A 25,025-nucleotide genomic window follows, 5' to 3' on the forward strand; every position below is an offset into this window, starting at 1 on the left:
GGTGGATGATTTCTCTGATGTATTCTTGAATTCAGTTTGCCAGTATTTTATTGAGTATTTTATTTTTGCATCGATGCTCATCAGGGATATTGGTCTGTAGTTTCTTTTTTCTCACTTGTGTCTTTGTGAGGGGACTATTCCTATTCTCTTGTATCTGTTGAGGTTTGTTATGCCACCTAGTATGTGGTCAATTTTAGGGAAGGTTCCATGTGGAGCAAAGAAGAAGGTATATTCTTTTGTCTTTGGATGGAATGTTCTATAGATGTCTCTTAACCCCTGTTGAAACATAACTTCTATTAGTTCTTTTGTTTCTTTGTTGAGTTTCTGATTTTTGCTCCTGTCTAGAGTTGAGAGTGGTGTATTGAAATATCCCACTATAAGTTTGTGAGGTTTTATATGAGCTTTGAGTTTTAGTAGTATTTCTTTTACGAATGTGGGTGACTTTGTATTAGGGGCATAGATGTTCAGAACTGAGACTTTGTGTTGATGGATTTCTCCTGCAATGAATATGAAATGACCGTCTTCATCTCTTTTGATTAATTTTGGTTTGAAGTCTAACTTGTTAGATATTAGGATAGCTACACCTGCTTGTTTCTTATTTCCATTTGATTGGAAAATCTTTTCCCAATCCTTTACCCTGAGGTCTATCTTTGAAGATTAGATGTGTTTCTTGTATGCAGCAGAAGGATAGATTCTGTCTTCATATCCATTCTGTTAGCCTGTGTCTTTTTACAGGTGAGTTAAGACTATTAATGTTGAGGGTGAGTAAGGACAATTGAATGTTGATGCTTGTTTGATGTAGGTTTGTTGTTGGCAGTGGTATTGTGAATATATTAGTTCTGCTTTATCCTTGTGTTCTGGTGTAGTTGGATTATCTGTTGCCTCCATTTTTGTGGTCATAGTTACCTTCCTTGGGTTGGAGTTTTCCTTCCAATATTTTCTGTAGGTCTGGATGTGTAGATACGTATTGGGAAAACCTGGTTTTGTCATTAAATATCTTGTTTTCTCCATCTATAGTGATTGAGAGTTTTGCTGGATATAGTAGTCTAGGCTGGCATCCGTTTTCTCTTAATACTTTTAGAACATCTATCCAGGACCTTCTGGCCTTAAGGGTTTCCATGGAGAAGTCAGGAGTAATTTTGATAGGTCTGCCTTTATATGTTACATGTCCTTTTCCTTTGCTGCTCTTAATATTCTTTCTTTATTCTGTATGATAGGTGTTTTGATTATTATATGTCAAGGGGTCTTTTTTCTTTGGTCCAGCCTATTTGGGGTTCGGTATACTTCTTGTACTTTCATTGGCATGTCCTTCTTCAGATTGCGAAAGTCCCAATATGTTTTCGGCAACCTCTATATAATAAGAACTTTGTGGCTCTAAAGAAAGAAATTAATGAGGATACCAGAAAATGGAAAGATCTCTGATGCTCTTGGATAGGTAGGATAAACATACCAAAAATTGCAATCTTGCTAAAAGCAATGTATAGATTCAATGCAATCCCCATTAAAATCCCACCAGAATTCTTCACCGACCTTGAAAGGATAATAATCAACTTTATATGGTAAAACAAAAGACCCAGGATAGACAAAACAACCCTATACAATAAAAGAACTTCAGGAGGCATCACCATTCCTGACTTTAAGCTCTACTATAGAGCTATAGTTCTGAAAACAGCCTGGTATTGGCATAAAAATAGACAGGTAGACCAATGGACTCGAATTGATATTAACCCATACACCTATGAACACCTGATTTTCGACAAAACAGCTAAAATTATACAATGGGGCGAAGACAGCATCTTCAACAAATGGTGATGGCACAATTGGATGAGGGTGTGTAGAAGACTGCAGATTGACCCATGTCAGTCACCATGCACAAAACTCAAGTCCAACATCAATCCAACCACATTGAACCTCTTAGAAGAGAAAGTAGGAGGTACCCTTTAAACAAATTGGTATAGGAGACTGCTTCCTGAACATAACTCAAAGGGCACATACACTGAGAGAAACAATTAATAAATGGGACCTCTTCAAACTTAGAACCTTCTGAAAGGCAAAGGACACAGTGAACAAGACCAAACGGCAGCCCAAAGAGTGGGAAAAGATTTTAACCAAACCTATATCCGACAAAGGGCTGATCTCCAAAATATACAAAGAACTCAAGAAACTAGTCAACAAAACACCAAATAACCCTATTAAAAAATGGGGTGCAGAACTGAAGAAAGAATTCTCAATAGAGGAAATCAAAATGGCAAAAAGGCTGAAAGACACTTAAGAAAATGCTCCACTTGAATGCTGCTGCTGTAGGTGGGCAAAGATTCTGGGCACTGCTGGCCACTGATACTGGAGACGTCTGAGGAGCACTGAGAGAGCTGGACACTGTTTCTGAAGGCATGTGAAAGACCCACGCACTCCTGGATGGTGTTGCTGTAGGTACATGAGAAGCCTGGACATCACTGAACAGTGTTAGAGGCACATGAGAGTCAAGGTGCATGCTAGAGTTTGTTGGAGATGTTGGAAAATCCTGGCAAGGTTGTGCTGGAGAGCCCTGAAGCATCTTTGAAGTGAAGCCTGTTTCTGGAGGTGCATGAGGAGTTTTGAGGCTTTTAGAAACTGTTGCTGAAATTACCTGAAAGGTCTGTAGTTCATTGGCAGCTGAGGAGATATTATTTGCTGGCAATTCTTGAAGCTGTTGTTTTTTCATGGAAACTTCTGTCTTTATAGTATTATGTTTTTTGGTGTCTGTTTTTTTCTGTTGCTAAAGGAAATTAGGATTGAGATATTTTTAATACTGCTTAATGTTTTTTTAATATAAGGCCAAGTATATCTTTTCACTGTATCTTCTGAAAAGAGTTACTTTACCCTGCCAGCTTTCTCCTGGACTTAAGGAAGCATTTAGAACATACTTAGGTATTTCTAACTTCTACCTTCTACCCTTCCTAACTGATATTACAACTTCTCTTAAAAGCCAGGTATTGAATTTTCATTGGTCTGAGATGGAATACTAGCTCAAAATATCTTACAAAACTGGTCAAATATTACTTGGTTTGGTTCAACTCTTAGTGTTATTTTGTAGGAAATAAAGTTTATAGTAAAATTGGCAAAAAAAAAAAAAAAAAAAAAAAAAAAAAAAAGAAAATGCTCCACATCCTTAGTTGTCAGGATAATGCAAATCAAAACAACTTTGAGATACCATCTTACTCCTGACAGAATGGCTAAAATTAGAAACAACAATGATGACTCATGTTGGAGATGATGTGGAGAAATGTTAACACTCCTCCACTGCTGGTGGGAATGCAAACTCATACAGCCATTTTGGAGATCAGTATGGCGGTTCCTCAGGAAAATGGGAATTAGCTTACCACAGGACCCGGCAATCCCCCTCTTAGGCATATACCCAAATGATTCACATCCATGCAACAAAGATATCTGTTTAACTATGTTCATAGCAGCACTATTTGTAATAGCAAGAACCTGCAAGCAACCTAGATGTCCCTCAATTGAAGAATGGATAATGAAGATGTGGCACATCTACACATTGGGATACTACTCTGCAGAAAAAATTAATGGTATCTTGAAATTCGCAGGCAAGTGGATGGCACTTGAAGAAACAATCCTGAATGAGGTAATCCAGTCACAAAAGAGGAACACAGTATGTACTTACTCATATATGGATTTTAGACCTAGATCAAAGGATCACCAGCCTATAATTCACATCACCAGAGGAACTAGGATACAAGGTGTATTCTAAGAGATTCATCTAAAGTCCCTCACAGAACTGGGAGGGACAAGTCCCTCAGAGCTCAGGGGATGTGGGGGGGGACAGTGAATGGAGATAGAAGTAGGAAAAAACAAGGGGGAGGAAAGGAAAACATGTGTGACCATGAAGATTGAGCCTGGTTAGGAATAGAAGACAGGCAAGAGAGAGAGAGAGAGAGAGACAGAGAGAGAACGAGGGAGAGAGAACATAAAAGAGGGAGCCAATATTGGTTTGAAGATAAAATTGAACACAAAGAAAGGTCTAGAGAACTTTAAGACTGTTGCTAACTAACAATTTGAGCTTCCATAAATGTCCTTCCCAGAGAGTGAGATCAACAACTAACTTATCCATGGAGCCCTCAACTAATGCCTGTGGGAAACAGGAGCAAACACCTGTACATAAACACTGAGTTGAAGTCGAACCCAGATGCAGATGGAGAGGACAAGACCAGGCAGCAGAAATACATGGAGACAGCTTACCTGAACAAGGAGGAGCTAACAGGCCACCAGACTGATAGCTGGGAAACCAGCATGGGGCTGACTCAGGCCCCCCTGAATATGGGTCTCAGCCAGATGGACTGAGCAGTCTAAGGGACCTCAGACAGTTGAGTCAGGATGTATCCCTGGTGCACAAAGGAGCTTGCTAACACATCCCTCATTGAGGGATAACTGCCTTAACCTAGAGACAGGAGAGAAGCCCTAGTTCCTACTTCAAATGTCCTGTCAGATCTATGTGACCCCAACAGGATGGCATTCCCCTATTTAAGGAACTGGGGTGGGGGGATGGGAGGGGAGGGTGGTCAGGGTGCATTGAGAGGGCAGAGATGGTAAAAGGGAGGGAAGGAGGGAGGGAGGGAGGGAACGAGGGAAGGAGGGAGGGAGGGAACTTGGATCGACATGTAAAATAGTAAATTAAATTAAAAAAAAATGCTTTGGCTCCAAAATTTAAGTTGAAGGACAAGTTACTGGGGAAAAGGATTTCTATGTTTGTTTCCAGAGAAAATGGAAAGATGTGGATTCCTTCCAGACTAATGTGGTTTGATCAAGCTAGAGTGCCTGAAACAGAGTACCAGGTGATCCTACATTCAAAACAGCTGGACAAAGCAGCCAGGATTTCTGAATCTTCTTCAAATCCCCCATGACAGTGCCCCTTACCAGCGAGAAGTAGTTTGGAAAGAATGACGCCCAAATTCCCAAATATTGTCTATATTTGTTTTCATTTAAATGGACTTTGTTATATAAAATAAATAAAAAAAAAAGAAAATCTACTAATGTATTTTTCAGTCCTTATCTCACATGTGTATGTGCGTGCGTACATATTTGTTTGATTTGGGCTATATTTCTTAACTTTTAAGATAGAAATACATTGCAACTGCACTTCTTAATACATTTCCCCTGTGTTAAAAAGATAACATACAGAAACTTGAACTACAGTTAAATGGATGAGAAAACAAGAGAAGGTTAACAGAAGTTTGTGTAACCAGAAGTGGAGACTTTCCACAAATGCAACAACCACATGGTTTAGAATCATAAGAAACATGCATGTTGTTGTGGATGATATGATTACACAGATAATCTAGAATCCTTTACATTTCTAAACAGAATTTCTTCCTGGAACACTGAATAATGAAGACAACTCACCACAGCTGGATTCATCTTCATTAAAGTGACAGTCAGCAACTCCATCACATAACAAAAGAGATGGGATACACTGGCTTTCAGAGCATTGGAATTCCGTATTACTACAGAGCTGAGGTGAGGGACCTAGAGAGCAATCTATTTCATCAGATCCATCTATACAATCTTCCTGTCCATCACACTTCTCTGAGGCAAGGACACACTGGACTGAGTACATACAAGCAAATTGGTTTTCTTCACACAGTGATGGCTGTGGTAAGGTCAGACCTAAAAAAGAGAAAAAGGTATATTGATTCTGTGTGGCTATGTCTATGACATCTAGGTCTAGGTCTAGGTCTAGGTCTAGGTCTAGGTCTAGGTCTAGGTCTAGGTCTAGGTCTAGGTCTAGGTCTAGATGTCCAGTACTAAATCATTCCAGGGCATACTTACTGTTGTACAATTATAAAACAGTTCAAATTTTAAAAAAATTAAACTTGTAATTTTGAAATGTTAATTGTATAAAATATATAAATGTTATAAAAATATGTCCTATCTACTCTCAGGAACTATATTCTTCATAGGGGGCATTTCAAGGGACTGGTGAGATGACTCAGCAGATATGGGTACTAGATGCTGAGCCTTGATGACCTGAGTTTTATCAATAGAACCACAACACAGAAGGAAAGAAACAACACAATCAGGTTTTGCTACAATCTCATACATGTACATGTACATGTGCATAGATACACAAAGAATAAATAAATAAAATAGTTTAAAGGTATTAATGATATTCTAGTACAATGAACATATAATGCAGAAGGCAGAATTTTTGCAGTGTCTCCCTCCTAGACAGAGAGTTTTGCTGGTCATCTTGAAGGACTAATGCAACTTAAGAGCTCACCACAGCATTGTCACAAGTCACCTGTCAAACACCAACTCAGCTGGACCCCAATCAGTTCCTCTCACAATAAGTTTTTTTTTCCCCTTTGCTTATCTGTGGGGAGAATTTTCTGGGAGCTTTCTCCAATGAACTTTCTCAGCAGGTATATGCCTCCTGAATTGGCCTCGTGGGGACCCTGATCTAAAGCATAGCCAACTTCCAACACATTTCTTTTTTTAAAATTAAACCTCCTCTGAATTCCTTCTCAATTTTTCCACTGAAATATTTTTGATCCAGGAAGAACATGAATTTTCATTTCTTATGGGAGTCTAGGTAGGCTCTGGGCTAGAGGCATTTTTCTGTTAGCTCAATATTTCTTTTAAGTCTCCTGTTTTATCCTAATGTAAATTCTTCATTTTAGTACACCCTGCTTTTGAAATAAATGAATTTCATTAGTGTTCAAATGAATTAAAATTCCTGTAAACCTGTAAGAAACACTTTGCTTACCGTCAGACCCAATGGAAGTATTTTGCATGCATATTTTAAGATGTGTCTACAATTAGGAAATTTTTCTAAAATAGAAATTTTAATGAATTGATTATGGGGCATGATTTATAAAATCATGCAATCATTTAACTTAACATTTATCATTTCACTTTGTCATAACGGCTCCACTTTTACACACTGAAAACCCTAAGTCATAACTTGAGGTCCTGCAAATGAAAGAAGATAGATTCATGAAACTGCTTTTCATAGATTTAACTACATGATATTCAAGAAAGGAGAAGACCATGGAAACAGTGAGTTCTGGAAGTGCTAGAAGTGGTAGAATAGGAAGAGAGGGAGAGATATTGGTGATTTTACACCAGGGAAACTATTATAAATCATCTAATAATCTATTTGTCAAAGTACACTGAATTGTCAACATCAAGCAAGGTCAGTGCCAAGGTGAACCCTAATATAAAGTATCAACTTTGGGTAATAATGAGGTATCGGTGTAGAGTAATTTCACTGACCATAGCAAATGTACTTAAGATGCTTATGATTAAGGAACCTGAATTTATATGTGGGGAGTATGGTAAATCCCTGTGCATTCTACTTGCTTTGCTCTGATACTTCAACCACTATACTATATAAATCATATAATATGTTGGTTGTGTATACCACACAAACATTCTATATATTCTGATATCAGTATAATTGCCAATACCAGTGTTAAACTTTATGTGTGTATTTGTGTGCACAGTTACCAATATGGAACCCATATTCAGCCTATTATTCATGTCTAATAATTCTCTCTTGCAAACTCTGTATTCTGAATCTGTGCAAGTTCTTGGAATGTGATGATACATTCTTAGAAGCAGATACATGTGTGTGTTCTTGTCTGGCTCATTGTTCCATGTCTCACTATGTCCAAAAATTTGTTTAGTCAGATTAATTAAACTAATGGGGTTGAGGTTCAAGGACAGTGTAAGCAGAAGGGAAACCATGTCAGATCAATTTTAGTTATAATGAGTGTCCTTGGAAATGCATTACATTAAAGAGCTACTTTACAAGGGAGAATGCCATGCTCTTACAGTGAAAACTTTGACTTACATTAGGAAGATAGTACATTCAATATTGACAGTGTCCTTTTGTACCTCATGGAGCAAAGTTAAAATAGAAAGGTTTAAAGAGTGTAACAAGCAAAAAGATACTCAGAAATATTTGTGGTTATGTTTGTATGTGAAACAGACTGACAGAGACACAGAGAGAAGTGAGGAATGTTGTTTCATTTTGACATGATGCAATATATTATATGAATTAATAGTGTTCTCAAGCTTTGATGCTCCAAAGGTAGCATATAGTCATTATGGCAGGAAAGGAGAAAATAATCCAACAAAACTCACAGTTTACATGCTATAATATTTCTCAAAGGGAGGATCATAAATTTCTAGTGCTTTGAAATCAACAATTATAGTTATACAATAAACTTAACTATGTTGTAGTTGATTTGTCCTTTGTATATTAGAGCCGATCATGGATGTAGCAAATGGGGTTACTTTCCTTTATTTATGTTCCTAGGAAATATGTTTTTGTCATATAGAGTTTTGTCATGTAGAGTAAGGTGAAACTGTATACAAGAGGCCATTCCCTTGACTCTGTTGCAAGCATGTGACTATCAGCCAAACTGTGCTTCAGCAGCAAATGGGCTAGGAAATGCTGCTGTAGACTTTAGTTATTTACTGTATGAGCTAGTGTTAAGAATAGGCAGTCTGAAGCAAAATAAAATCTCCTAAAACTATATAGTACCATCAGGAAACTGCACTTGCTCTCCTGCATTAGCACCTAAACAGCGTCTTTACTCTTTCAGAGATTTGATTTTACATAGAATTTGGAAATTCCACATTGGAGAGGGGAAATGTTTTCATTTCCTTTGAGAAAATAGTGGCATCTAATTACCCAGGTAGAGTTAAAGGCATTAATTCAATATATGCTTCTCTATTGATAATAATAATTCAATGTGTTAAATATTATATATTGATTAATTGACTTTTCACACTGCCTGAATATACTGTAATAATAATTAACAGCAATATATATATACATATATATATATATATATATATGTGTGTGTGTATGTATATGTCAATAGTGTGAACAATTTCAATACTAACCTCCCCTTATATTTAAATAAAACCAGTCTTTCTCAACTAAAGTGATAATTCATATATAGATTCTCAGGGCTCTAACAATTGTTTCAGAGCAATTTGGAATTTTCCATAAACAGCTTTGACAAATAATGTCATGTGTGAGGTTTTTAATTTTATGATTTTTATGTATATGAGTGTATCTGCCTGCATGTATGTCTATGTACCACATGCATGTCTAGTGCTCATGGAGGACAGAAGAGGGCTGTAAACCCTCTAGAAATGAGCTTTCTGACAGTTGTGTGTTGCCATTTATGTGCTGGGAATTGAGCCAGGACTTTTGGAAGAACAGGCCATGACCGTAATCATAATCATGAATTATCTTGTATGTGTCGGTGTACATATATATACATATATATGCATATATATGTATATGTATATATATATGTATATATATATGTTTGTTTTCTGAAAGGTATTAGAAGAGAATAACCGATGTTCCTGTGGCAAGAAGTTTAATAACTGTCATTCACTTCAACCTCTCTAGCAAACAAAGTTCCCTCTGTTTCCCCACATGCCTTTTAATTTTGTGCTATGCAGACAGTTACTGTGCCCCATGTGATTTCTTTGTCCTCTTTAGAATGCTGTTTCGTTTTTCACTTATTTTTAGACAGCAGTAAAAGCATATTCTTCACAGCAAAATTATTGCATAAAGACCCTCAGTGGGACAGTCTTCTGAGTTTCATTGAGGTTCTTTGCAAGTCCATGATGCCCAAGGACACCATGGTGAGTGTTATCTTCATAACTACATTTAGTTTAGGGAAAACTACATTAATTAAGTTGAAAGGAGAATGCACACAAAATATTTATGTTCCAAAAGTCACAAATTATTTTTTTTGTAAATATGACCATACTTGGTGACTTAGTATGAATACTTATTATAGCATAAAGGAAACCATGTATAAATTGATTATTATTTATAAATTGGATATTATAGCATTATTAAAATTATATAAAATTATGAGGGGTATTATAATTTTTAACCATAATTCATAAAAATACTCTTTTCTTTAGATAACTTTAGAGTTTTGGATATGTGTTAATATTTCTCCAAGATCCCTTTGTAATGTATACAAACACTAACTTAATTTTTCAGAGTATTCATCTGTCTACCATTATGGATTGAGAGATGGCCAATGAAGCCTTATTCCAGAGTAGAATACATATTATACATTTTGTTATATTGACTAACTACTCAAATATCCTTTGGCGATTATTAAGTAGAGGGAAAGGCTATAAACTTTTAAGTGCATGTCTATGTTTACCTAAGTACCAATTTTAAGATCTATTATTTTGATTTTTTTCTGCATTTCCTTAATCTGAATATACTGATGGACAACTTCTTTAGATTTATATTCAATTCCCTTTGGTTCCATTTCATTACCTTATTATGACTCATTAGATTCTCTAAAACTATTTATGTAAATACACACACACACACACACACACACACTTTCTAGTAAGTTCCAAAAAGGCAAATCTCTCCTCTTCATTATAATAATAACTGTTCTTTTATACAACAACAAAAAAAATGTAAATAAAAAGTAAGTAAGGATTGCACGAAGTTGCCACTATCAAAAGATAGATATAGCTAATCCCACTGCCTTTGAATTTGGCCTCTGGAGCATGGCTTTCTATCCCCTTGACATCACTCATCACTTTGAGTATTCTTTCATTGTCTCTCTATTTGCTGTCTCAAAACAAAGAAAGCACCAGTGGGAAGCATGCATTTGGCCAATCATAAATTGGTAGTCATATATGATAGTCTCATCAGTTAAACTAGCGTATTGATTTACACACTACTTAACTTTGATTTATACATCTTATCTTCTTACTTTTGTAATCACTCCTGAAAATAATGTAACATTTACACCAAACATGATGTGTAGTGACAATAAATAGACTATATTCTATTGATGAATGGGGAGAAAGAACAAGAGTAAAGGCCGTCAAATCTATAAATTCATATAAATCACAGTAGAAGAAACTTACTGAAATATTCCTGTCAGCTACTAAATTGGCTTCTTACCCTTTAACACAGTTTCTTTTCTATGTCTATAAAAATGATCCCTTCAAAGTAGACCTCTTATTTTTTCTTTTCAAGTGCTCCTATCCCTATAAATTTAGTCATATTGAATGCCTGACCAAGAACTCTCTGCCCTTTATCTCCTCCTGTGAAAATCCTTTGATTTCAAGTGCAAAGCCAAAACTGGTTTCTTCAAGAAGTAACCATAGTCTTCTCCATAGGAAGTTGCATTCTATTTCAGAATCCCTAGATTTTAAGTTTCCAATTACCTTGTGTGTCACTGTGCAATTGTTTGCACAATTACTGTGCCGTTGTTTGACAGTTTAGTTTTGCTGTAATAAAATATCCTCACTGCCATTACCCCATTTTGTTTATTTTCAATATAGCAATAACAAGTGATCTTTGACCTTAAGATTGATTGGGAATCCTACAACATTCAAGCCAGTAGAGACAAACATAAATGGTAGGAATTACAGATAAACTTTAATATATTTAAAGCAATTAGAATGCATGAAGCAATTTTATAGTTTTGTATCAACTAGTGGCTCATAAATTGGTCTCATTTTAAACTGAATGGTGATGAATAAACAAAATGCTCAAAGGGAAAAAATTATCATTCAATCCTAATTCATTTATTGGATTAAGGGTGATTATTAGGTTTTAAAGCTATTATGTGGGGTCACAAAGCTCTTGTTCTTGTTCAGAAGGTGTCATTCTGCTTTACTTTTCAAACAGATTCCTTAAACTTGAAAATAAGGAAATAAGAATCATAAGCAATCATTAGAAGAGAGAGTCCTGCAGGTTCAAGGGGCCAAACCTCCATACTTTGCTCAACTTCCTTTGGGGAAGTCACCTGCCATGGCAAGGGATGCTTGCTCTTGCTTCCCTGCTGAGCATTAGCTGGGGGGAATTCAGCAGATAAGAGGAAGAAATCCAAGTGACAACCATGGAAAAGTCACCCCCAGTGTAAACTGTACTCTATCACCTGGATTTCACAAAGACCTCAGACTAGGCCTGAAGGCAAAACACAGATCATACAGAAATCTGTCTGTCATTCCTCTTAAGATGAATGGTTTACAATGACCAATGTTATTGACCACATTCATATATAATTAACTAATTTTGAAATTACACCCTAGCTGGAATTATTCCTTGGGCTTGCTGTGTAGATTGAGTTAGGAATCAAGAATGTGGCCTCCATTCAGGAATGGGTAGAAAGTTATTTATCACAAGTCATATTATAAAACCAAACCAAAACCAACAAATACCTCCATGAGATTTCCTAGCTTCCTGTTGCCATGAATTGCTCTAAATTCTCTCTTACTTTGTTGGCACCTTGAACATTACTGACAAATTATATTTAGCAAATCGAGAATGCCCTGGGTTAATATTTCTTTTCTTTGGCCTTAGGTATCTGATGGTCTATTTTCTTTCCATTTAACAAAAATGCCCATGTTAGTCACCAAATAGAGACTTCTGAGCTTTTGGAAGTGATATGACTATTCATGTATATAATTCACATAAGAGTTATTCTCAGGTTTAAAAATATCATCGCGTGAAATGTTTAATGTAAATGTTTCTGAAGGGATGATCTAAGTCCTGTGTGTGATCTTTTATGAATGAGAAATATCAAGTCAAATGGGCAGTGACTTGGGTCACTGAGGATTTGAAGCCAGTGCTTGATTTTTAACATGTACCTCAATAGAATCTAGTGGCACTGGGTTTCTAAGGTGGACCTACCAAAATAGCATGGTGTGGGTGGCTTAAAGGACAAATGTTTAACAGTATGATGGCACATCTGTAATCAGAAGACTTGAAAGGCCAAGGCAGGAAAATCATGAGATCAAGGTCTGCTTTGACTCCATAATAAAATCCTGTCAAGAACAAAAACAACAAAACTCCATAGATCTCTATTTACCAATAGTTCCGGAAGCCAGGCATTCTAGTGCCAGGCCTCATTAGAGGTAGGCCCCCTTTGAAGGCTCCATGGAAGAAGCTTGTCCATTCTCTTTGCTTAGATTCTTGTTTTGCTAAGTATTCAGGTAAATTATAGCTTGTAGATGGATTGCTTTTAATCTCTGCTTATTTCAGGATATAGAATTCTGTGTGTCCTTTTCCATGTGACTTTTCTTATAAGGACACTGCCATATTAGTTTAGAGGGTCTTGCCTACTCCAGTTTGAGATTGTCCCAGGTCTCATTATGTCTTTAAAAACCTCATTTCTAAATAAGACTAAATACTGAGGTTCTGAGAAGGAGGTGGACTTGGGATGTTTCAGTGTTATTCTGAGTTTGTGATGAAACCAACCAAACAAACAATAAACACCCCCCCAAATGTCTAATTAAAAACAACTTGGGGATGGAAAGGGTTTATTTAATCTACACGTGTAAGTCACAACCCAACATTGATAGAAGTCAGAACTGGAACTCAAGGAATTAGGACCCATGGAGGAACACTACAGGTTGGCTCACTGGCTTAAACTCAGCCAGGTTCCTCCTACACCCTAGGACCATATACTGAGGAAGCTATGCTTTGATCCACCAACTAGTAGTTAAGACTGTCCTTTATGAAGATGCCCACGGACCTTGATCTATGCAGTTCCTTAAAGAGAACTTTCAAAGAGAGCTTGCCTCTAAGGAGGCCTGGAACTCAAATGCCTGGCCACTGGAACTGTTGGAAAATAAAGATCTGTGGATTTTTATTACTTTTGTTTTTGACAGGTTTTACAATGGAACTCCTGCAGGCCTTGAACTCATGATTCTCCTGCCTCAGCCTCTCTAGTATTCTGATTACAGGTATGTGTCATCATACTGTGCAATGAAGGTTTCTTTACTCAGGTGACTCTTGGCTGTATCACATTGACAATAAAGGCTCCCTAATACTTGTGGAAAGATATTCTTTTTCAGCCCAGCAGAGCTGTGACCTCCTTCCTACCTGTGCCTCATCCTGTATTGTTATGTCTCTGGTGTCTTACCTGTAGTGAAACTACATAGAACTGTGTCATAAATAGTATGGGGTAATCCATAGTTCAATACCACACAACCCTCCCCACTTGTAGTTTTGGAAACATTATTGTCCTCACAACATTCTAAAATGTTTCTTAGTCATGGAGAAAAATGAGATCCTCTTTATTCAAAGGAGGGAGAATAAAATAAAGAACCACCTTCTACTCCTGGAAACTCTCAAAAAGTAAACATCCTATTGTTTTGCCCAGGTAAGGTGCAGGACTGTCTTGATTGTTGTAGGGGAGTATACAAGGGGGAAGGGATCAATTCTCCTATTCTCACTCCCTCGAGAATGGCTCAACTGCACCACAAATAACAGGGTCAGCTTTAGTGAGTTGCCCAGGTAGGGTACAGGACCCTGCTGCAGATAGTGAGGGGCAGGGCTAGTTGTCTCACTCATTTGACACCAGGACCAGCTCTCTCACCTTCCAAGGTAGTGGGTTGGGGAGGGGTCCACTGAGAGACCTGTACCTCCCCCTGGCCCTCCCTATGGCCCATTTGGATGTAGCATTGTGGAATTTCTATGTCAAAACTGTCTTTGTCTCTTCTGCCACCAAGGTAGATGCCACCAAGGCTAGGGAAGGCCTGGGTCTTCAAACCAAAGTTGGAAACATGAATTCTCTATGGATCACAGTCTTCAGTCCAGATGAAGCTGAACCAGGGCAGAGGGAACCTGGTGATACCACTCTTGGCAGTCATCACTGAGAGGTGTTGAACTTCCAGCAGGCAAGGACACCAGGTGCTGTCTTTCTTGCATACCCTTAGAACTAAGATAGGCCTTCTGGCTTGAGTGTGGGTGAGCCAAATCTGAGAAACTGAGAGCAGGAGAACTGTCCCAGTCTTGCTGCAGGATGCTTTGGGTAAGCTATCAAAGACATTGCTAGATAGCTTGCCCAGGCAGTGACAATAAGGGAAAGCTGGCACATTGACTAACCCAGGTACCTCCCATACCCAGAACCAAGGTTGAATTATCTCACCCCAATATCCACCTCATCTATTAACTACTGGAGTATGGTGAAGGAGCTGGACCTAGAGATCCAAAGCTGCAGCATCTCCACGACACAAAGCAACAATAGGACATCCAAGGTGAGCCTTAGTGAGCCACTATGAATACTGTAGCAGAAGCCAGTAATTACAGCAATGACTCCTAGGAATAAACACAAGTAGAGATGAATGGGATACAAGGCAAACTGTGTGACTCTATGGGCCACACTACAGCTTCCACAATGAGGTTGTTGTTCTTCATCTCCTCTTCCTCTATTTATTTTGGTTTGGTTTGATATTTAGTTTGCCCTTTAATGTTTTCTTTGTGGGGGAGAGAGGGGAGAGGTTACAGGAGTTGAGGGCAGATATGATGGGATGAGGAAGAGAAGTTGGGGTCAGGCTGCATGATGTTCTCAACTCCACAGACTCAATAAAAAATGAATTAAAATCATATTCTATGAAAACGAATGTATTCTCCTATTCAATAAGAGTTTGGAGTTTTTGTTTCAAAATCTGCAAACAATTAATTATCCAAGTTAACGTACTGTCTTACTGATGTTTGTTCAGACTGTGGCAAATGAGGAAAAAAGAGTAGAGCAAGTAGTCTAGATCAGGACAGTCTTTGTTTCCCCTTTGTGAAGGGCTGACAGATGGATCAATATTGGAAGAAATTATGAAAATATCCGTCTCCCACTTCACATATCAAGCACTCTCTGTACAGGTCCTGTTTTATAAGGATATTTGGACTTTATAGCTATGTTTCAGTGGCAAACTGCGTCCCACTCTCAGGATTTCTAGCCAGTAAACTATATATTTTTAGAGAGGGATTTATTAAAAACAACCGGTTTGTAAATGTTACAGAAAACATTCATCCCTTACTCAGCAGAATCGGTCAATCATTTTCATTCTTGCCTCTCCTGTCTCCCCTCCCTCACTTCTTCCTATCACTGGTCTCCTCTGTCTTGCCATATCTTTCTGTTACTTTCTTGACAGGTTCTCATTCTATAGCCCAAGATGTTCTAAAATTCTAAATCCTCCTTGTGTCTTAGCCTCCCTGGTGCTAAATGCCACAGGCATGTACCACTGGCCATATTGGGAAAGAAGTTTTATTTACTTAATACCAACTGCTGCTGAGTTGTCTTAGCAAATACTTCTCAGGAATTAAAATTCCTGTTTTCATTTTTGAAAGTTTAAAAATTCTGAGTTTTTGCCTGTTTACTGGAAATTTAACACAACTAAAGGAATGTTACTTGTGCAAAGCACTCTACATGACCAATGACCTACTCTTATAGCATAGATATTTCTGCCACATAGTGAGAGAAGAATCAGATAACTGAAAAATAAAAGACAGATCATCCACAAGGCTCATGTCTGATGATCCCCTGGATAACAAAGAGCTGAGGCTTAATCAAACTATATTTTTCTCAAAGTTTCAAAGGGCTGGGTTATTATTGTTTGAAGTAACAATGAGAAAATATGACTCAAAGTAATGAAAGTAAATCCATTTATGCTATAGTTTCTTATATAAATTCTAATAAATAATTTTGAGGAAGATCAAAATGATGATTTAAAGCTTAAAGCATAGCTTAGAAATTAAAAAAAACTTGTCTAGTATGCACAAGGCCCTGGTTGTAATCCACAGCAACACATACATGTACATACACAAACGCACACACACACTAATGGTAATAGAAATAAAGAACAATCTTTTAAACATACAGCTTCATTTCATATAAATTTCTTCATACCTAGAAACAAAATAGCCTCATGTAGAAATTTAATAATATAGCAAAATAAAAAATACCAAGAAAAAATATTACTCACACTTTATTTTTCTCAGTCATATATTATTTTGTGTGCTCTTTCAGACAGCACAGATGATATCTGCTGTATATTAATATGGTTTCACATTTTCTTTGTCATTTTCTATATATTATAAAAAGCAACACAGATTTCCATTGATATTGGTTGTGTTCTTCACATTCCCAACATATTATTTTTTCTCTCATGATATATTTTTAATGGGTAACATACATACTCCACATTTCTCTAAAATTTTCATTGTATTAGTAAAATCACACGGAAGCACATCTCTACCCTCACTACAAGATCAAAATTTCCTTAAAGATTTTGAACTACAACTTTAGCTTTGCACTGTATATTATAGTTACATTTGTTTCAAATGTTAGTTATTTTATCTATATTTTCTCTCCATATCTTCAAATGAAGCTGTTCCAGATTTAATGTGTGATTCAAAAGTCTCTTTGATACATTTTCTTTGAGATTTGACAACTGATCCTTCAGAATCCCTACCTCAGTTTATTTCTGTCTAAAGCTTCTGACCAATCAACAATGGACCCCTCTGCTGGCAGGCTCTGAACTCTGGGTATATGAATGGCACTGGGGAGAGTCATATGTTATCCACAAGGAGACAGAGAAAACACACAAGGTTTCAAGGCACAAGTGTTAGTTGTTTAGAGTCTCTCAATGGTAAGTCTCCTATATATCTAGAGATAATTATCAGTCCATCAGTGTCAACCGGCTGTTCATGCATTCACTAGTATTAATTCCAATAAATCATCTTATTTTGGGAAATATTACGTGATAATTATTATCATTATCTGAATAATAGCAATTTTCAGGTCAAATCTCTTAGTTCCCCCATCAAGTTTAAGATAGGAACCATATCCTTTGATTCCTGAAGGTACAACATGCAGGGTAACACACATATATGCACACACTCATATGCACACATATGTACACATACTCATGTATCTTACAGTCATTCTTTGCAGTCTCTCTCTTTTACACACACACACACACACACACACACACACACACACAAGAGTTTGTCAGAGAACAAGTTTATGAAACTGCTGCTAGGAGATGTTGAGAAAATGACCAGGGCTGTACATTACTATTGAATGATGTGAAAATCATCTTTAGAAAAAAAGTAAGAAAAAGAGCTCCTTTGTTTAAAAATGAAAATTAGAAAATTGAGTGTTTGACAGAACAGATCTTCTTTCCACACAGATGTTACAGGAACATCCACAGAGTGCAAAAAGGCAGAGAGACAAAGAATTTGAGTGACTCAAAGGCTGCTTCAGAGGAGCAGGGTCGGGGGCCACATGCTTTGGGCTGCTGCAGTGCACAGGGAAGTTAGGAGGAAAACACCTTCTGCAGTCCTAATCTGCATGTCCAGGAGCAGTTTTTCAAAATCACATAGCTATATATCCCCAATTTTGAAGAAACATAAAGTCACTATGACAGACCATAGAACTGAACAACAATGTTTAATCTATTGTCAAAACTTACAAATATATCTATTAATAAAATATAATCAAGAGAACTGAACAACACTGATGGAAGTGATTACAGATGAGGAAGACAATATTTTACATAAATTGTTTCATTTGGAAGGAATAATTTCCTCATTATTGGAGTTAGCACCCGGAGTAAAACTCAAGGTGAAGATCACAATATTTTTTTTGATGAAATGTACATGACATGTGCATGCATGTATGTATATGTATGCATGTTTGTATGTATGTGAGCATGTGTGTGTGTGTGTGTGTGTGTGTGTGTGTGAGCGCACACGCATGTGCACGTGTGTGGGTATGTTCACATGGGTGCCTGTACATTTGGAGGCCAAGGGTTGATCTCCAAATTCACCTTCTATTGCTCGTCTACCTCACACAATGAGGTAGAACTCCCGCTTTGTAAGTGACAGATCAAACCCTGAGATTACGAATATGGCTAGTCTTGCTGGTTAGCTTTTCTCTGGGGCTTTTCTGCCTCTGCTTCCTGGGTTAGAATTTCATGGGATCATGGGTTCTAGGGATGTGAACACCAGTCTTCATGATTGTGCAGCAAGCATTTAACCACCATGGCAACTTCCCAGCCAAAGAGTATATTTTAAAATAATATTACTCCTGTCTATTAATAGTTGAAGATATACAGGAGAACAAACAGCCCCACTGTTTTGGATATCCCAAATAGCAGAGGTGTCTCTTGACAAAGTTTGTGTTTTCCTGCTGAAATGCAGAAACTATTCCAGGTTGTTTGAGACAAATAGAAAGAAGGAAGCAGCCAGAGGAAAGGAAAAGCAAACACAAATGTGGATAAGACAGTTCACAGGATGATAACACCAGCGGTGCCTTTGCCTTGGGTAGCTATGGTAGTAAAGCCTGGAGTAGAAAGGCTGTATCAATGGAAGCATCTTCCCTTAGCTTAGCCTTCCCAAAACTGCTTTAGTGCAGTGTTAATTTGATACTTAAAAGTCCTAACAATTTCATGGCAAAGTTCATGGGCAGAGAGACTCCCTAATGCTATGTGCACATATATACTCATCACCTTTGAGTAGGATTCACTCAGAAGTAAATGCAATTCATCTGAATCTCCCAATTACTGTGTATTTAGATCTGAAATTTATGTTTGTTCCGATTTTCTGAAGGAATCACTTACCTCCAGAAGCACACTCAGGGGTAAAAGTGATGTCATCAAGAGCAATAAAGATGTCTTCCTTTTCACCTAAGTCAGCCTCAAATGCCACCTTGAATGGACTGTTACTAGAGAGAGGAACATGTGCATAGGTCCATCCAGTGTTTTTATTTTGGATCATGAACCATACCAGGATGTTTAGTCCCGATTCCTCGATGATATACACCTAAAACAATAACCAGAGAAAATAACTTCTTATGGTTGAGTATTAAAAGTATATTTGAGCATCCTCAAAATAATTGATTTGGATTATTCAAGTCATTTAGTAAGCAGAGTAATATATACAAAAAATCTTTAACATTATAATAGATTATCTCTCTGGATTAATTATGTCAATATTCAGCATTAAAGACAAAAACAAAAGGACTACATGTGTAAGAAAGAAGATACAATATTTTTATTATAATTTATGGTTAAGGTTTTTGACAGATCAACATTCCAGTACTGAGTTATATGATGAAAATGTAGTGACATCCATGAAGATGATATACAAGTGTGAGCCTTCATGCTTAGACTACAGAAGACTGGGCTGCTTTAGCAACAAACATGCATCCCAGATACACAGGTAAAGGCAAAAGCAGAGGCACACTGCTTAGCTTTTCCTGACCACCAATGCTGCATCTCACAGAGGCTCATATTCCTACAGCACAGAAGGAAGGTCTCTGTGTTGACTTGGATTCCCAAATGGACAAAGCAGGATATCAGAAACACTTTGCTTGTTTCATTCAGCATTTAGCTCATTAAAAGTAGTGTCGGGAAGGCATGAGTGACAAGAGAGTGCTGCTTGAGAGCCCCAGCAACTCTCAGTGGTTCTGTGTTTAGCCACCACAGATAGGTCAAAGCAGACACTGACATTCAGCTTCACTCTTACAAGGGCATTGTTTAACATAGTTTAACTTACAAAAATGCTCCAACCTCATTTCATTAAAAGAAAACTTCCACAAAACCAAATAGCTTATCAACTGTGTCCTTTGCCTTACAGAAGCTTCTAAGTTTGAGGAGGTCCCATTTATTAACTGTCGATCTCAGTGTCTGTGCTACTGGAATTATTTTCAGGAATCAGTCTTCTGTACCAATTCGTTTAAGGGCACCTCCCACATTCTCTTCTAAGATGTTCAGTGTGGTTGGATTTATGTTGAAGTCTTTGACCATTTGGACTTGAGTTTTGTGTGTGGTGATAGACATGGGTCTATCTGCAGTCTTCTATACAACATCATCCAGTTGTGCCAGCACCATTTGCTGAAGATTCTTTCCTCCTCCCATTGTATACTTTTAGCTGTTTTGTCAAAAATCAGGTGTTCATAGGTGTGTGGGTTAATATCAAGATTTTCAATTAGATTCCATTGGTCTACTTGTCTATTTTTGTGCCAATAACAGACTGTTTTCAGGACTATGTCTTTGCAGTAGAGCTTAAAGTCAGGGATGGTGATGTCTCATGAAGTTCCTTTATTGTACAGGGCTATTTTGGCAATCCTGGGTCTTTTTTGCTTTTCCATATAAAGTTGATTATTATCCTTTCAAGGTCAGTGAAGAATTGTTCTGGGATTTTATTGGGCATTTCATTGAATCTATGTATTGCTTTTGGCAAGATTGCCATTTTTACTATGTTTATCCTACCTATCCAAGAACATAAGTGATCTTTCCATTTTCTGGTATCTTCTTTAATTTCTTTCTTTAAAGACACAATGTTCTTATTATATAGGGTTTTCACTTGTTGGTAAGCATTACTCCAAGACCAAACAGCAGCCCACAGACTGAGAAAACCTTTTTTTTTTTTTTTTTTTTTTTTTTTTTTTTTTAACCAATCCTATATCTCACAGAGGACTGATCTCCAAAATATACAAAGAACTCAAGAAACTACTCAACAAAACACCAAATAACCCTATTTAAAAATGGGGTACTGAACTGAAGAGAGAATTTTCTTTTTTTATTATTATTAGTTACTTAATTTTACATGTGGATCCAAGTTCCCTCTTCCTCCCTCCCTCTCTCCCTCCCTCTCTTCCTCTTACTCTCTCTCCCCCACCCTCACATGCACCCTTACCACCCTCCCCAACCATCCCCCCAATCCTATTCCATATGTAGGGCTATGCCATTCAGGTGTTGTCATGTAAATCTGTTAAGTCATTTGAAGTAGGGACTAGGACTTCTCTGATGTTTCTAGGTCAAGGGAGCATCCCTCCATGGATGATGTGTCCGCAAGGTCCTTTTGTGCACTGGGAATACATCCTGGTTCCTCTGTCTGAGGTCCCTTAGACTGCTCAGTCCTTGTAGCTGAGACCCATATTCAGTGGCTCTGAGTTTGTTCCAGGCTGGATTCCCAGCTATCAGTCTGGAGGCCCCATTAGCTCTTCCTTGTTAAGCTCTTCTATGTGTTACTGCAAACTGGCCTTGCCCTCTCTCTCTGCATCTGGATTCCAGTTCGAATTCAGTGTCCAGTTATGGGTGTCTGCCTCTGCCTCCAACAGGCGCTAGATGAGGGCTCCATGATGGTGGATAAGTTAGTAATTGATCTCATTATCAAGGAAAGGCATTCATGGTAGCCTTCCAGGGTTGCTCAAATTGTTAGTTGGAGTCAGTCTTGTAAGTCTCTAGACCTCTCCCTAGGTTCTGTTTTCTCTTCAAGCCAACAATGGTTCCTGCTTTTATGTTCTCTCTCTCTCTCTCTCTCTCTCTCTCTCTCTCTCTCTCTCTCTCTCATATAAGGTCCCTCACAGAAGGGAAAGGGACAAGTTCTCCAGAGCACATGGGGAGTGGGGGGGGCAGTGAGTGGAGAGGGAACTAGGAGAAAAGAAGAGGAGAGGAAAGCATGTGGGACTTGGAAAATTGAGTCAGGGAGGAATAGAAGAGAGAGAGAGAAAAGTCTGGAGACCTACAAGACCTACAACTAACAATTTGAGTAACAGTGTAAAGGCTACCATAAATGCCTCTCCCTGATAATGAGATCAAAGACTAACTTATCCACCATCATGGGGCCCTCATCTAGTACCTGATGGAAACAGAAGCAAACACCACTGAGCCGAATTAGAATGCAGATGCAGAGAGGTAAGACAAGACCAGGCTGCAGAAACACATAGAGACAGCTTACCTGAACAAAGAGGAGCTAATAGGTCCCCAGACTGATAGCTGGGAATCCAGTATTGGACTGACTCAGACCCCCAGAACATGTGTCTTAGATATAAGGCTTGAGCAGTTTAAGAGTCCTCATACAGTGGAACCAGGATGTATTCCTGGTGCACAAAATAACTTTGTGGGCACATCATGCGTGGAGAAATACTCCCTTAACTTAGAGACAGGAGAGAAGTCCTAATCCCTACTCCAAAAGACTTGACAGATTTAGATGAGCCCTCCTGAAGGGCATTACCCCACATGTGGAGTGGGGGAGGGTTGTCATGGTGCATGTGAGGGTGGGAGAGAGGGAAAGAGAGAGGGTGGAGGAATGGAGACGAGGAGGGAGGGAGGGAGAGAGGGAGAGGAAACTGGGATCAATATGTAAAATAAAAATAAAATAATATAAAAAAATAAAATAAGGGCTTAATAGAAGTCAACCTAAGTTTATAAAATATAAAAATAAAAGCAATGCTGTCAAATTTAATATAAGCTTAACTCACTTCAATGTTTTATATTTGATCAGCTGCAGCTGGTATATGGGTATAAGGCAGGACTATTAATTACCATTTGAACTCTGAACTTGCAGAAATAGAAATTTAATGGTTGAAAATTCACAAAGCACAAAAGTATACTGTTGTGTGTAATATACAAGGGGTTTTGCCATCACCATCACACTCCTTTCCTTATGAACAATAAAGGAATCTGAACATTTGAAAATGAGCAACTCTTCTCAGGTCTCCAGAGATACAGGGAAAACCACTCTTCAAAAATGAAAAAGGACAGGGAGTAAGGTGGTTGGAAGATGGAGAAAGATTGAATAGCAACTTATGGGCACAGACATCAAAGACAAAATAAAACCTCCGAAATAATTGCAAATGACATATCCCAGGATATAGAGTTATTCAAATAACACTGAACCTTAATTCTAAGAACTGAATTTTGGAAACAACAGATGATTTAATGTACAGAATTACAGATTTGAATGCCTGACTTCTATCCTTTATAGGGACCTCAAAAAGTTACTCCCAAAAGTTGTCCTTTGACAAAAATATTAAGTGGCAGGATTGTGATATGTTGTACACACAACATGCACATGTGCTCACAAACACAAACACACACATACACACACACACACACACACACACACACACACACGAATTGCCTGAATAAGTATAAACTAATAATAAGAAATACAAACTGAATTTAAAGCTATAGGATTACAGAAATCTGTTACCCACACTATAATCAAGTGGGATTTATTTATAATAACATGAAGATATACTTGAACAAAAACCCATATTTAATAAGAAATTTCTCTGGAAACTCAAAAGATAGCATGTACCCAGAGCAAATACTAAACAGATTAACCTCTGGTCATGAAACCTTATACTAAAGGGTATGCATCCAGTTGCTTCCATTCAAAAGCAACAACAACAAAAAGTATATACATGACATACCACAAGGCAAAAGTCAGCATAGCTTAAACAACTGGAACAAACCTCAAGGCAGATTTCAAGAAGGGAAAGAGATTGTTAGAGAACTTGCATTTTAGCTCAAGAATTTACACAGAGTCAGTCAACAACAACAACAAAAAAAAGATGTACAAGATCAGATGGAAACTCAAAGGCAAAGAGAGACTGATACAAATGAATAGTATAATAGAAATGAATAATATCCTTGCTGGATTTTATATACTCAACACAATAGAGGAAAGCATTTGGGAAACATGAAAAAAAAAAAAAAAAAGTTGAATCTGAAAGTGGAACCACCCCAAGAAACCAGCCACATAAAAAGTAGTAGAACAGGTTATTTGAGGACTGTGGAGACTACTTTTCTCCTAAGAGACAACAAACCAAATATCTGGGAGGACCTGAGAACATCTAGTAAGATAAAAGCAGCATGTGTGTTTGCCAACACCTAGACATTCAAACTCCATAGATGCATAGAAAGACAGAGAAAAAAACTTGAGAAAGTACCCCTCAATTTTTGATGAGAAAGTATAAGAATACAAGGTCCTTTTTTGGCAGAGACTTGACTATGCAAGTGAAAAGTGGGCTGTGACATAGAACATGAAGTATTTTTAAACACTAAAAGAAAAAAAAATATTTATTTAAAATCTTTATCAAGTCAAACATTACCATAGTAATAAAACCTTGTTTAGAAAAGTACAATATTTAGGAAAATTTTTGTGGGCTTAATTTGCAAATAAAGTTAGGAAGATGTTTTTATCAGAAACAGGGGAAATAATATAGGATAAAAATATCAGATTGATATAAAGTAAGACTGTTATAGGAGAAACAAATTTAAAACTTGAATTGTGGTTATTCCTCTGTAGGTATTCATTCAGATAACTTGATACAGATAATAATAAGAATATTATTCTCTGTTGTTTTAGCTTGTGGATATGATTGCTACAAAGGAAATGAGGAAAAGTTGAGAGCATTCTATTCTAATAT

General features: G+C 37.5%; 1 protein-coding gene across 1 annotated transcript in view; it reads right to left on the reverse strand.

Annotated features, from left to right (window-relative positions):
* Malrd1 (MAM and LDL receptor class A domain containing 1) overlaps positions 1-25,025 on the reverse strand; it is a 602,535-nt gene that overhangs the window by 121,121 nt on the left and 456,389 nt on the right. The window contains exons 32-33 of the mRNA XM_051205714.1: positions 19,423-19,624; positions 5,398-5,661 (exon numbers count right to left, since the gene is read on the reverse strand). Coding sequence (XP_051061671.1) covers positions 5,398-5,661; positions 19,423-19,624 — 466 coding nt within the window. The remainder of the gene's footprint in view (positions 1-5,397; positions 5,662-19,422; positions 19,625-25,025) is intronic.

This window comes from Phodopus roborovskii, unplaced genomic scaffold, assembly GCF_943737965.1.
Source record: "Phodopus roborovskii unplaced genomic scaffold, PHOROB, whole genome shotgun sequence".
In the NCBI taxonomy this organism is placed as follows: Eukaryota; Metazoa; Chordata; class Mammalia; order Rodentia; family Cricetidae; genus Phodopus; species Phodopus roborovskii.